Consider the following 15,160-nt stretch of genomic DNA (forward strand, 5'->3'; position numbering starts at 1 on the left):
TTAGCTGAACGTCTATCATTGGGAAAATGCTAGAATCCATTATTAAGGAATTAGTAGCAGGATGTTTGGAGACTCATAATACAATCAAAGAGAGTCAACATGGTTTTATGAAGGGGAAATCATGTCTGACATTTATTAGAGTTCTTTGAGGAAGTAATGGTCAGGGTGGATAAAGGGGAACCAATGGATGCAGTATATTTGGATTTCCAAAAGGCATTTGATAAGGTGCCACATAAAAGGTTACTGCACAAGATAAGAGCTCATGGTGTTGGGGGTAATATACTGGCATGGATGGAGGATTGGCTAACTAACAGAAAACAATGAGTCGGGATAAAAGGGTCATTTTCACAATGGCAATCTGTAACTAGTGGAGTGCCGCAGGGCTCAGTGCTGGGGCCTCAACTGTTTACAATATATATCAATGACTTGGATGAAGGAACAGAGTGTTTTGTGGCCAAATTTTCTGATGATACAAAGATAGGTGGAAAAGCAAGTTGCGATGAGGACACAAAGTGTCTGCAAAGGGATATTGACGGGTTAAGCGAATAGGCAAAAAATTGGCAGATGGAATATAATGTGGGAAAATGTGAAGTCATCCACTTTGGGAGGAAAAATAAAAAAGCAAAATATTATTTGAATGGAGAAATACAACAAAATGCTCCGGTACATGAAACACAAAACGTCAACATACAGGCGCAGCAGGAAGGCAAACGGAATATTGGCCTTTTTTTCTAGGTGGATGGAGTATAAAAGCAGGGAAGTCATGCTACAACTGTACAGGGTGCTGGTGAGACTACACCTGGAGTACTGTGTACAGTTCTGGTGCCCTTATTTAAGGAAGGATATGCTTGCATTGGAGGCAGTTCAGAGAAGGTTCACTCGGTTGATTCCGGGTATGGAAGGGTTGTGTTATGAGGAAAGATTGAACAGGTTGGGTCAATACTCATTGGAGTTTAAAAGAATGAGAGGAGATCTTATTGAAACATCCAGGATTCTGAGGGGACTTGATAGGGTAGATGCTGAGAGGATGTTTCCCCTCGTGGGGGAATCTAAAACCAGGGGGCATAGTCTCAGAATAAGGGGTCGCCCGTTTAAGACGGAAATGAGGAGGAATTTCTTCTCCCAGAGGGTCTTGAATCTTTGGAATTCTTTACCCCAAAAAGCTGTGGAGGCTGAGTCATTGAATACATTCAAGGCTGAGTTGGACAAATTTTTGATCAGCAAGGGAGTTAAAGGATATGGGGAAAGGGCGGGAAGGTGGAGTTGAGGTAAAAATCAGATCAGCCATGATCTCATTAAATGGCGGAGTAGGCTCGAAGGGCCGAATGGCCTACTCCTGCTCCTATCTCTTATGGTCTTATTAAAGCATTTTAGGGTGTTACATGAAAGGTGCTACATAAATGCAAGTCTTTCTTCTTTATATGTGAATGTAAAATTTCCATTTTTTTTCATTCAAAATGTTAGCTATCACATTCTGAAAGTGATAAAGATATAACAATACAACTTAATCCAGCCAAGTCCTGATTTAATGTCCAGACCTGTAATATGTAAGGAATCTTACAACACCAGGTTATAGTCCAACTGTTTTATTTGAAAATCTAACCTGGTGTTGTAAGATTCCTTACATTTGTCAACCCCAGTCCATCACCGGCATCTCCACATCAGACCTGTAATAACTGTGATTCATTCAATGATGGGGTGAAGTTTCATTTCTATAAGTCCTGGGCAATTAACTTTTTAAAATAAGTTGTTCTCGTTCATCGTGATGGCCTTGACTGCTTCTGCAGATGGATAATAAAACAGTCTTGTAGTTTTCTAAGAAAAAATCTAAGAAGCCCTTTGGAATAAAGGGGCAGTGGCTGCGGGGATACGAAATTGGCTAAGGGACAGAAAGTAGCGAGTTATGGTGAACGGTTGTTTTTCAGACTGGAGGGAAGTGTGCAGTGGTATCTGCCACGGGTCGATGTTGGGACCACTGTTCTTTTTGATCTATATTAATGACCCAGACTTGGGTATACAGGGCATAATTTCAAAGCTTGTAGATGGCATGAAATGGGATGAGAAAGCTGGGGTGCGGGACTAAATTGAACAGCTCTTTCAAAGAGCCGGCTCTTTCTGTGCTGTAAGATTCTATGAAAATGTGTGACATGTAAAGCAACTTGATTTTTGACTTTTGTTGCCTGGGCCCAACTGACCAGTTCTGTAACATTTCCAAACTGTGCTGTTAAACATGTGTTCTGGACATATGTGTCAGTGCAGTAACTTAATAATTTTCTAGTATAAATATTTTAAGTTTATTTTTCACAACAATTATTTTGATTTTCAACGGTTTTTCTAAAACTTTCTTTGTTGTTTGATCACTTGAATGAATTTTGCTTTCCTGACTAGATGGTTACTCCACAAGGAAAAGAAACTAATCGACACAGTACAGTGACGTGGGTGTAACTCTCTGCATTTTGCTTAGAATGTAATTTGCTCAGTATCAGCATGGCTCAGTTTGCAGCACTTTCGCCCCTGGTTCAAGTCCAACTTGAGTATATAATCAAAGCTGAGACTTCTGTGCAGTACTGAGGGAGTGCTGCATTGTCAGAGGTGCCACCTTTCAAATGAGATGTTAAACCAAGGTTCCATCTGCCCATTTAGGTGGATGCACAAGATTGCGTGCATTAGTCAATGCAGAGCAGGGAGTTCTCCCAGTGTTCTTATCAATCTCCACCCCCTCAGTCAACACCACAAAACGCATGTTAATGGTCAGTGCTTTGGCGGATTTTGCTACACATACATTAGTGCTGCGTTTGTGTACAGTGATTACATTTCAAATGTAATTAATTGGCTGTAAATGCTTTGGGATGTTCTGTGGGTGTGAACAGCGCTACAAATTCTTTTAGTGTGATGTACTTGCATACAATAAAAACTAATCACATAAGATAATGGGAAATATTCCAACACACTTTGAGTGGTGGATTACAACATTTTCCTGCAATTTAACTTCCTCTTCACCTCTGATGTCTTGGACCATATGGTGTTACTGGCTGCCTATCAATGAAGTGTATGTAGGATAGCGCACAGAATGCAACTATTACAAGGCAGTGACGCATTAAGGCATTCACATGATTTCATATTTCAGAGATTGATCAACAGTATCTGAACTTAGATCTCAATATCATGAAAATGCATTCCAACTTAACACATGGTGGTAGGGCTGCTCCAGCTGGCCTCAGTGCTCACTGATAGGAAGTGACAGAATTGGCCAGGGTTTGTACTTCTGATTGTTCTCCAGTCATCTCAGCATGTGCTTTTCAGTTGGGGACAGGATTAGTCGTCTTTGTGATGCCCCCACAGTTAAATAGCATTTGACACTCATTATCCAAGCACATGTGAATAATGGCCAATTGGGCAAGATATTGGCGATCATCTGGTGCCTGTGAAACTCTATGTAGCAAGTAGTTAACACCTTCATGAGAGGTGAGGAAGGAGGGGGATTAAAGTTTACTCCAACCTGTGTTTTTCTTGAGCATCATGGCAAGATGGCTTGCATATATAAGTTGAACTCAGGTCAAATTGCTGCCTAAGATTTATTATTGAAGATCTGGTTATTTATATAATATATTCAACACTGAATTCTAGTAATTTTTTTAAATTGCTGCAACCCATGTTGCTTCATACAGCAGAGATTTATGGGTTGGAGATTGAAAAGGGCATGCTTGTTCACACATGGTTCACTGCAGGCAGGTCAGAATATCACATGCAGAATTTTCAGTGGGAATCAGGTTTGTTTTGTTTTATAAAGTGTACATTGAGAATCTGTGCTTTTCCTCCTGAATACCCTTATTGTAAATTGTCGTGAGTGGACCAGAACTATCTTTGTAACACCAGTTTACAAATAGCAGATGTGGCAATTTTGTTTTTTAAAAGCTGTAATGAAAAGTCTTGCAAAGCAATATAGAGTTGCAGGATGGCTTGATTTTTTCACTGACCTCTTCTGTTGCTCTTCTAAGATTTTCTGCAATATGTTCCGGATGTTATGAAGTTATCTCTGAATTTTCCTTTTATTTGTTCTAATTCTCACATCGACTGCATTTCATCCAATTGAATTCAATATATTTATCATTTTAAATCAGAAATCATGTTTGCATTGCAGAAATAATTTGAGGATTGTGTCACCTGTATAAGAGGTTGTTCAAATCTAAATGCAGACCTGCTGACATAAGCTGGCTTTGGGATGAGGGAAGTGGAGTGTGTTGCCTGCAGCACCACCTACACTAAATAGAATGTGTTTGATGGCTTTTTCTGAATCCACCAGCATTATTGATTATGAAGTGTGTTCTTCAATATATACAAGGGATGTTATTTGATGGGGAAAGAGCAGGGAAGTGGGACTAATTGAATAGCTCTTTCAAAGAGCCGGTACAGGCACGATGGGCCAAAAGGCCTCCTGTGTTGTAAGATACCGTGATACTATGATACACAGCAGTTTGAGTCATGCGATATGCTCGCAAGTACATTTTGTTCCTATTGGTGCTAGGAACTGATTACACAGTTCTGACATCTGTGGATTTCTTCGTTCGGCACCGTTGAGTCAGTTTTAATTTTTAAAGCAAAACAAAAACTTAGTTCAAGTTTTAGAGTTCTGGTGATAAACCATTTAATTTTTTTTAATGAACCACTCAGTGTTTTACTGCCTTTTAAAGTGCTTTTAGTTACCCATTATCTTGTATACAATATACACACATTCCTTGTACATGTTAAACAATTCTTAATCAATAACTGAAATACTGTAGAATGGAAAAAAAGGCATCCAGCATATTCTATCTAATAGACTGGTGCTTCAGGCAGTGCACCCTACTTGATATCTTGTCCTTCCATTGCTAAATGACAACCTTAAACCTTCTGGAGATGTCTGCATTTAGGTTTGGGAAAAAAACCATAATGCTGATGGCATTAATGTTAACTTCTGTTTGCAGTGTAAATGCCCACTTTGGTTTAAAATGATCGAACCAAATCGCATGTATTGAATTTAATTGGATGCAATACATTACAGAAAAACAAAAGCATGATTAGAAGTTGGTGCACAAACAGAAAATAGTGTTTTTCACTGAGGACACTCCGTTGCACTTCAAAATTAAACTTGAACAATATTACAAATGCTAATGAGAAGTACAGTATCCGTGCCTGTGTTCAGTACAGTATTTGGCCATTGACTGCCTCATATATTTAAGGTGACAGTTTGGGTTAATTTACTCGACTGACCAATAAAAATGCAAACTTCCTCTTGTTATATTTAGATTTATTGTCTATTATCAAAAGATAAATCAAAATCTTCTCTCGATTGTGACATAGATTGTCTCTTCAGGGTTTCAGGTGCTTGCTTGCCCTTAAGATTTGTTTGGTCCACTGTTTCTTTTTCCCCTCTTCAAAATTATCTTTTTTTCCTTCCTGCTTGTCCCTTGAAAGAACTGACTGCTTCTATGATATTGTTTATGAGTATCACGTGTATCTTGTTCAAATGATTATTGTTGAGGTGCAAGTCTGCACAGCAAGTGTCAGCAGAGTGTTAAACTCGATGTGGAGCTGCAATAAGGTGGCATTCATAACTGTATTCATTGTATGATTAATATCTCTTTGGACAATATATATTTAGTGTGATAGGGTGTACATGCCATTATCAAATAACTATGAACCGACCTTTTTAATCTTGTGAAATGCATATTCTGTTTGTTTCCTAAAGGTAGCTGCTCAGCCATTAAGTGAAATCACTGCTATGTGAATTTGATATAGGTGGGACAAGCAAGGGAACTCAGAATAAAATCAAGTCAGGACAACTGCAAACATGTATTGTTTTAATCTGTAAAATATGGTGTTTAATTAAGAACAAAATTTTGAGTATCCATCTAATACTTAACTCCCAGGGTTTCTGAAGCTGCATTTGATGCCATGTTTAATAGAACTTCTTATTAGAAAGGCAGTACCCCATATATTTTCCCCCTAAAGACTAACAAAACAGTACGCTGAACTTCAAAGGATTATTTGATCTGCGTGACTCAAAAATAGTGGAAGGCTGTGGATCTGAGAAGTAGTAACACAGTTAAAGCCCCTTAGTGTGATCACTGGTTAGTGGAATCAATTAGTTTGTATTTTCAAAAGAACTGTATATTTTTTCTGTACAAAGTCTGTTTAAATGATGCAGTCCCCTTTGAGACTGGTCAGTATAATCGATTAACATAATACACATTTTTGGTACCTGAAAATTAAGATGTGCACTCTGTTTTGCAGGTAAATATGACTAAAAAAGCACACTTAAAGTTCATGCTCTTTTTTTCTCCTTGGTTAAAATGTAAAATTTTAACTGCAAAGTGCAGGAGCACTGTGACCGTGGTAGAAACAGTTAATGGGTACAGAATGGCTGCTTCAATTTGTGCAAGGATCCAGTTCATGCCATCAAAGTGGGAATTCCTGGGGAATATCACGGTGTGTAGGATAATACTACCCTGTACATAAACAAGGGAGTTGGGAAGGGGTGGGGTGCGAGTGATTTTGGGTTGCTAAAATGTCAGACTTCCATTTTTTTTATAGCACCTTGTCAGTCTCTCAGAAGTGTTTTAAATACAGTGAGTTACTTTAAGTCCAATGTTATGCAGGTAAACAAGATGTACAAAGCTGTTAATTATCTACAGTCTTCTGATGCATATTATAAAAGAAAATGACCAAAAAATACATAATCAACAGCCATATTAAGAGTATTGCAATAAGTGTAGCAAAAAATCCCATTGATTATTTTCATGCTGAATTACTGCAATGGGGTTCAAGTGGTATTAATGACAATAGTTTTCTTGTTTTTGTTATCCAGTGCACTACATGAAAATGACATTATTCCTACTTCAAGTTTTCCTTTGTGTCTTCCTGTAGAACTCTGTCAACTAGTGATGATGTTCAGGATCGAGAAGCTGAAAAGGGCCGTCTGGAGGAAGCTTATGAGAAATGCGACCGTGACTTGGATGAATTGATTGTACAGCACTACACAGAACTTACCACAGCCATCAGGACATACCAAAGCATCACAGAACGTATCACCAGCTCACGCAACAAGATCAAGCAGGTGAAGGAGAATCTGCTTTCATGCAAGATGCTGCTGCACTGCAAAAGAGATGAGTTACGCAAACTGTGGATCGAAGGTATTGAACACAAGCATGTGCTAAATCTGCTGGATGAAATTGAGAACATCAAACAGGTGCCACAGAAACTGGAGCGATGCATGGCAAGCAAACATTACCTTCACGCCACAGACATGCTGGTAAGTACCCTATGCCATTCACCCGAAATGTTATGGCAGGTTAGTGTATGTCACTCAGTAATCCATGCAGATTCAGTTCCTGAAAGATTACTGAACTGACCATTCTATGAAAGTATATTGTGAATGTGAAGCTGTTATCACAACGCTAATTGGAGAGTATTAAAATGCATCTCACGGCATTTGGTTATGAATGCAAGAGGTTATTTTAATTCTAAGTAACTCCCGGGTTCCTTCTGAAGGACATTGATAGACTGGAAGGAATTCATAGAAAAACAACAAAGATGATTATTCTTTCTTTAAACAAGCCATTTATTTTAAGCTGCAAACACAGATGTCGAATACAAAATTTACAAGTGTCAAGTGATGTTAGAGTCTAGCACAGGGTGGTAGATATGTAAAATGGATTCCTTGAAAAAGGAGTCTGTGCTACTTTGATTAACTGCTTTGGACATAATGGGACATGTGCTACAGGATCTGTGGAAATGTCATCTGTTCATTAGAACTGGTTAGGGTTGAATAATGTAGATTGTAATCTTAGATTGATACAGTGGCATTTCATTCGATTTCCTTGGGTAAAAAAGAATTTTCTAAGAGCTTTATCTTCTTGAAAATTTTACATATGTCCCCTCAAGATTTTAAATACGTTAAGAGATGGCATGAGTGTAATTTGTACATAACCTGTAGTAGTAATTAGCTTGCTGAGCTGAATGGTCAGATTCTTGTGTAATATACGGTGAAGCATTTTCAAAACATGCTATGGCTAACCTTTTGTAAACAAGATCACTAGTGAATTGGGTGTATTTTTAAAAATTGGATGTTAATCTTAATGCCTCCTTCTAAGGAAGAAGTTGGCTAACATTTGATTTTGTGTTGGCAACAAAGAAAGCAAGAATTGGGGGGTATAGTTTTAATACTGAGGAGGACTGCAGTAAAATATAAGATGATGTTAACAACTTGCAGAATAGGCATGTAAATGGCAAATACATTTCAATATAGAGAAGTGCGAGGTGTTACATTTTGGTAGGAAGAATAAGGGGGCCATTTACTCCTTGGGAAAATAAGAGTCTAAATGGGGTAGAGGTGCAAAGGGATCTAGAGATACAGATACACAAATCATTAAAAATTGCAATGCAGGTTAACAAAGCCATAAAAAGTGCAAACAAAGCACTGGGGTTCATCTCTGGAGGAATAGAATTCAAAAGCAGAGACGTTACGATAAACTTATATAGAATCTTGGTTAGATCACACTTAGAATACTGTGCATAGTTCTGGTCTCCATATTACAAAATGGATATAGAAGCATTGGAAATGCAAGAAAGAATTACCAGGATGATAACAGAACTGAGTGGTTATACCTATCAGGAAAGATTGAACAAGCTGAGGCTTTTTTCTCTAGAAAAGAGAAGGCTGAGGGGTTTGATAGCTATTTGAGGTCTTCAAAGTTATGAAGGGGTTTGATAGCTTAGACGTAAAGATGATGTTTCCACTTTTGGGAGAGTCCAAAACTCGGGTCCATAAATAAAAGATGGTCACTAATAAATCCAATAAGGAATTCAGGAGAAACTTCTTTACTCAGAGTGGTGAGAATATGGAACTCACCACCACATGGAGTCGTTGAGGCGAATAGCATAGATACTTTTAAGGGGAAGCTTGATAATTACAGGACTGAGAAAGGAATAGAAGGATATGCTGATTGGGTGATGGACTGGTAGGGTGAGATGAAGTAAATAGAGTGGGAGGAGGCTTGTGTGGAGCACGAAGACAGGCATGGACCGGTTGGCCCGAATGGCCTGTTTCTGTGCTGTAAATTCTATGTAATTAGCATTTATGTCGCGCCTTTCACTCCCTCAGGAGGTTGCTAAATGCTTCAGGGCCAATTAATTACTTTTGAAGTGTAGTTCATGTTTTAAAGACAAACGTGGCAGCCATGTTTGTGCACAAGCTCCCACAAAAAATGGAGTCTCCCACCGATGAGTCTCAGTTGTTATGGATGCGCTGAAGGGGGGTGTGACTGGATGACCAGGTATGAGCTTTTTCATCACTTTAGTCTTTAAGTTAATTATAGCAGTTAAATATCCTCGCGCTTATGGATTAATAGCATGCAGTCATTGACAAAAAGCAAGTCACGAATGGTCATCTGCATTACTTTTGTTTTTGTGCACATCAGACGAAGGTTGAAGATGCCGCTCGCCGTAAGAACATCTTATGTGAAGAGCTTTGAGATGTAATAAGGTGCTCTAAGTGCGAGTTTTTCTTAATGTGGATTAATTAATGCTAGTACTGCAGTGCAGCGTGGAAACCAAAGTAGGTTTTTCTGCAGAGGCCAAACTAACCTTGTCGCCTGGTTAATAATTCTCCCCCTGTATATTTTAAGGAGTCCTACCATTCAGCAACAAACATATGTACAACTTCAAATTATCTTTACTACCTAATAGCACAGCTTCTATTTAACAATACATGAGGCAGCACTGGTACTACAGATACTTAAGCTGTCCCTGAGCATATTATTATAATGGCTTATGACTTTTACCATTTACTCTGTTTGTATTTTTTAATTCACAAAAAGATTGTGCCTGAGATACATTTGAGATGGTATATCAATCATTAAAATAAGTATTGTACAGTGCTGAAAAAGGTAGGGTGGGTGGGAATTGGGGAGTCGGCAGAGCATGATGCGGGTGAGAATTTTACCTGCTGCCAATAGAAGAGAAAATCCACGGTGACTATCACAGCATTAGTGATCGCCTTTTACACTTGTTGAGGTGCACAATGTTGACGTCTTCGAAATCTGGCTGTAATTTCATATTTTTAGATTGTATTGTAGAGGGCAAGTCTCTTGTTGCCGCCATGCTTATCGATCTCTGCAGGGGTACCGCTGAACCAACTGCTTCATCACCCGACATTTGCTCGATCGCAAATTGATTTTCAGCAGTATCAGGTGGGATGGCAAACTTGCCCAAATTAGGATGGCGTGTGACTTGGAGGGGAACTTAGAGGTCATGGTATTCCCACAACATTGCAACTCTTGTTCTTTTCGGTGGTAGAGTGTAGTGGAGGGAGATGCTGTTGAAGTAACCTTCGGGAATTGCTACAATGCATTCTGTAGAACATGCATATTACTGCCACAGTGCATTCGCAATGAAGAGGGTGAATATCGTGGCAGGGATGCCGATAAAGTGAACTGCTCCATCTTGGATTTTGTGTTGCACCAACTGAGGCAAGTGGTGAGTATTCCATTATACTCCTGATTTGACCAAATAGTGTTATGCACTCATAGATGTCCACAGCCTGGATCACCCCACCAGTCTGACTAAGTAGGATAATGTTTACACACCAAAAGAATAGAGTTTAAAATGTGAGATTATGTCTCCTCTCTTTCCCCCTCAGATGAATGTCACTGCTGACTGTCCCAGACTTGTATTTGAGCAGACTGTCTTTAATGCAGCCCAGACTCAGCTGCTGTGTTGTACTGTCTATCCATGATTGAGATTGAGTCACCACCACAGCATCTGTCCATATGGACCGTTTGAGCCACAGCATGGTGTTTGTAACCGGGAATTTGTCAGAGCAGCCAAGACTTCTCAACAGATGTTTGGACCCAGCCTTTTTGAAGAAGTGGTTGATCATCATATGTATGATATACATTGTGACAAAAGCAGAGTTTTCATCCTCTGATTTTAAAAAGAAATTGTGTTTATTTTACACAGTTTTCAAAATAGTTCAACTGGAGATAACTGTTACCTTCCCTTACTAAAATTCATCGTGGAGTACTGCAAACCCAATAGCCTATGAAACCAATCTCTTCAAAGGGCAATGTGGTTGATCTGCTGTATATGGACTTTCAAAAGGTGTTTGATAAAGTGCTGCATAATAGGCTTGTCATCAAAGTTGAAGGCCATGGAATAAAAGGGGCAGTGGCAGCATGGATAAGAAATTGGCTAAGTTAAGGGAAACAGAGTAGTAGTGAACGGTTGTTTTTTCGGACTGGTGGGAGGTATACAGTGGTGCTTTCCAGGGGTTGGCACTAGGACCACTGCTTTTCTTGATCTATATTAATGACTTGGATTTGGGTGTACAGGGCACAATTTCCAAATTAGCAGATGACATAAAACTTGGCAGTGTAGTGAACAGTGAGGAGGATAGTAATAGACTTCAAGAGGACATAAATAGGCTGGTGAAATGGGCGGACACATGGCAGATGAAATTTAACAGAGAAGTGCAAAGTAATACATTTTGATAGGAAGAACGAGGAGAGGCAATATAAACTAAAGGGTACAATTCTATAAGGGGTGCAGGAACAGAGACCTGGGGGTATATATGCACAAACCTTTGAAGGTGGCAGAGCAGGTTGAGAAAGCTGTTTAAAAAAAGCACATGGGATCTTGGACTTTATAAATTGAGGAATAGAGTACAAAAGCAAGGAGGTTATGATGAACCTTTATAAAATACTGCTCCAGCCACAACTGGAGTATTGTGTCCAGTTCTGGGCACCGCACTTTTGGAAGGATGTGAAGGCCTTCGTGTGGGTGCAGAAAAGATTTATTAGAATGGTTCCAGGGATGAAGGACTTCAGTTATGTGGATAAACTGGAGAAGCTATGGTTGTTCTCCTTCGAGCAGAGAAGATTGAGAGGAGATTTGATAGAGGTATTCAAAATCATGAAGGGTATAGACAGAGTAGATAGAGAGACACTGTTCCCATTGGCGGAAGGGTCAAGAACCAGAGGACATAGATTTAAGGTGATTGGCAAAATATCCAAAGGCGACATGAGGAAAAACTTTTTTTTACACAGTGAGTGGTTAAGATCTGGAATGCACTGCCTGAGATGATGGAGGCAGATTTAATCATGGCTTTCAAAAGGGAATTGGATAAGTACTTGAAAGGAAAAAATTTGCAGGGCTACCTGGATAGGGCGGGGGAGTGGGACGAGCTGGATTGCTCTTGCAGAGAGCAAGCACAGACTCGATAGGCCGAATGGCCTCCTTCTGTGCTGTAACAATTCTATGATTCTATGAAATTATTGGTCCTTGTTAAATCCAGCTTCTGCCATTTGGGTGAAGTTGTGGCTTCATTTGCTATCAGTTGGCAAGCAGAGTATTGTTTGCATCCTATCTGTTTAAGTATTTAAAAATGGTTAATCTCTTAATTGCCTGGCCATTGAGAAGAAATCATTTGATCATTAAATGGGCCTGCTTCAACGATGCAGTAAAGGCAGCCGTATGATTTGAGGATTGCTCCATGGTCACCCTCCTTCTCGCTGCCTCTGCTTCGTGGGTGGGTTTAGAAGGGGCTCCATGAGTTATCATACACATAACTCACATAACTTCTTCAGCACCTCAGTCTTCAGCTATTGGAAAGAAGAAAAGCCTGTAAAATTCTTTTACTAGTTTGAAAGACAAAGATGCATACATGCACATTGGTGTCGATTTATAGCGCTCTCAGTATCTTACTGCTTTTAGGTGTTGTACATCAGTAAATAACTATTAGTTCTTACCTGGACACATTGCTCTGTCAATGTTATTTTCTGCTGTTCTAAGGAGTTATGGGAGTCCACGTGATCTTTGGCGTACCACAAAATCATTAGGAGGTGCAGTAATTGTTAAACTCGGGCAAGCTATGTCGGATGCAGCACATATAAGGTGCAGGTTTCGGATCATACGAGGCTTGGTCTGCCGGAAGAAAGTACCTTTTTTTTCCTATGGGCGTAAAGCTCTTAGGCTGGTAGAAAGCCTGAACAGTAACCACCATATTCTTAAAGTGACTTTTTTTTGTAAAAGTGCTTGCTCGCTCTGCTCATTTGTTGTAATTCCATCAGCTGATTAACAACCAATGATGAAAGTCCCCCTCAACAAAGTCTAACATTTCCAAGCTTTTTATAGAGACTGTTATATTTAATATAACCTTTTCTTGAAACCCTTTGTGAAGTATGTTTCATTGTCATGCAGTGTTCACAAAATCACTTATTCAGTGCAATATACTTTGTGTTACATAGAGCTTGCTTCAAAAGGTACATAAAAAATATAGTCAATAAATTAAGTTCTGTTGCTGAAATGTGCAGAGAAAAATGCGTCAAAATGTCCTGATTGAAGCAGATGGGAAAACAAAAATTGTTCTTGAGTATTTTCCTGTTCTTCAATTTATGCATTTTAGTGAATAACAACCTTTCCTTATTAAAATTACCTTCCTGCTTACAAGTAATTTATGCAAGCACATGAAGATTGTAATTAATGCTTACCGGATTGCATTCTTTAATTTCCTTTCTTTTTCCCACTCAAATTAATTGGAGTAATTTTAGCAGTGATGCGTGCTTCAGGTTTCTAAATTGAAATTGTAATTCCCATATTGTCTTCATAATGCTGCTGGAGATAGGATTTTATGACTTGCTTTATGAACTGAAACATTTCATCATTAACTTTTTCAAAGGAGACCTGCAGTAAGATGCCTTCCAGAATGGCACTTCCAAATCAGTAATGACGTGCAGTGATACCCACTTACATGCAATTCTGGCAAAAAACAAGTCTTTATTGTGTTCCAATTCAATTGTGTTGGTTTCAGCATGTTGGTGCTCCCAGTGTGTTTTCCCATAGAACAACAAGATGACTCACTTGCACAGTGAATTTTTGATCTTGGATCATAAGAGATTTACCAAGTAGAAGGCTTCTTGCCAAGGTATGGAATTTCATCCCATGCCCCTTCTGGGCCCATCTTGTGCATCTTGTAATGGCTGACTTGAGCAGCATTGGCAGAACCTGGAGTAGAACATACCTTCTTAGATCATGAATGGGTTGGGAGTCCAGGGAGACAAAAAAAGATTCAATATTTGAATATGAGAAGGGAACTTTTTGGAATGCCAGCCAGCCTATTGTATCACTATGATGCGGTGGATCTGTGGCAGGGGTGTAACAAGAGATCACTGCACAATTTTAAGTGTAAGCAATTTTTGCTGAAAGACTCTCATTTATATCTCACCTTATCACATGTTCAGAATTTTTTTAAAGCTCTCCACATACCATTGAATTTCTTCTAATTGAAATCATTGTTATGTAGGCAAAAAGCAGCTGCAATTTTGCCACAAATTCCCACAAGCAGCGATCAGATGAATAACTAGCTTATCTGAGAATTTTGCATCGGTCTTCTCCAGTAGACCATACTCACTTGCCATTGATGCTATGTACAGTTGACACTAAAGTTGTAAATGTCAAATTGCGTGCAGATGCTTTCATGGAAAGAATAAGATGTCTCCAATCAGGTATGGCTGTTTGTCCCGATTGTATTCAGCTGAGCGTGCTCAAAGTGATGTGAGCCCCTTGCATATCTTTAATGGCTCACTGGAGTCAGGAATTGTTCCCATGGAATGGTGGGAGGCTCATGTTGTGGCAATATTCAAAAAGGGTGACAAGTCAGAATCATAAAATTAAAGGCCCATTAGCTTGACTTTAGTTATATGCAAGTTAGTATTAGTCTCTCAATATGGCTTCTTGAAAAGAAGGTCGTGTCATCGAGTTACATCATCGACTCGAACCAGGTTGACATTTTTGGGGAGGTTGCTCGGCTGATGGATTAACATAGCCCAGTTGACGTAATATATTTGGATTTCAAAAAGTCTTTCGCAAGTGCCACACAATAGGCTAATTCATAAGATAAAATCCTGTGAGATTGGAGGGCAGATCCTGGGGCGGATAAGAAATTGGTTGCATTTTTGTAGACAGAGGGTTGTTATTGGAGGTAGTATTACAGGTGGGGACAGGTTACTAGTAGAGTCCTACAGGGATTCGTGTTGGGATCTTGTTGCTCTTCACTATCTTATTAATGAGCTAAATTAAGGCACTGGGGGAAATGTCAGCAGGTGTGTGAATGACAAAGATTTGT

General features: G+C 39.3%; 1 protein-coding gene across 1 annotated transcript in view; it reads left to right on the top strand.

Annotated features, from left to right (window-relative positions):
- exoc4 (exocyst complex component 4) overlaps positions 1-15,160 on the top strand; it is a 394,720-nt gene that overhangs the window by 4,137 nt on the left and 375,423 nt on the right. Inside the window, 1 exon segment of the mRNA XM_068005175.1 lies at positions 6,907-7,291. Coding sequence (XP_067861276.1) covers positions 6,907-7,291 — 385 coding nt within the window.

Source organism: Heptranchias perlo, chromosome 24, assembly GCF_035084215.1.
Source record: "Heptranchias perlo isolate sHepPer1 chromosome 24, sHepPer1.hap1, whole genome shotgun sequence".
Classification (NCBI taxonomy): domain Eukaryota; kingdom Metazoa; phylum Chordata; class Chondrichthyes; order Hexanchiformes; family Hexanchidae; genus Heptranchias; species Heptranchias perlo.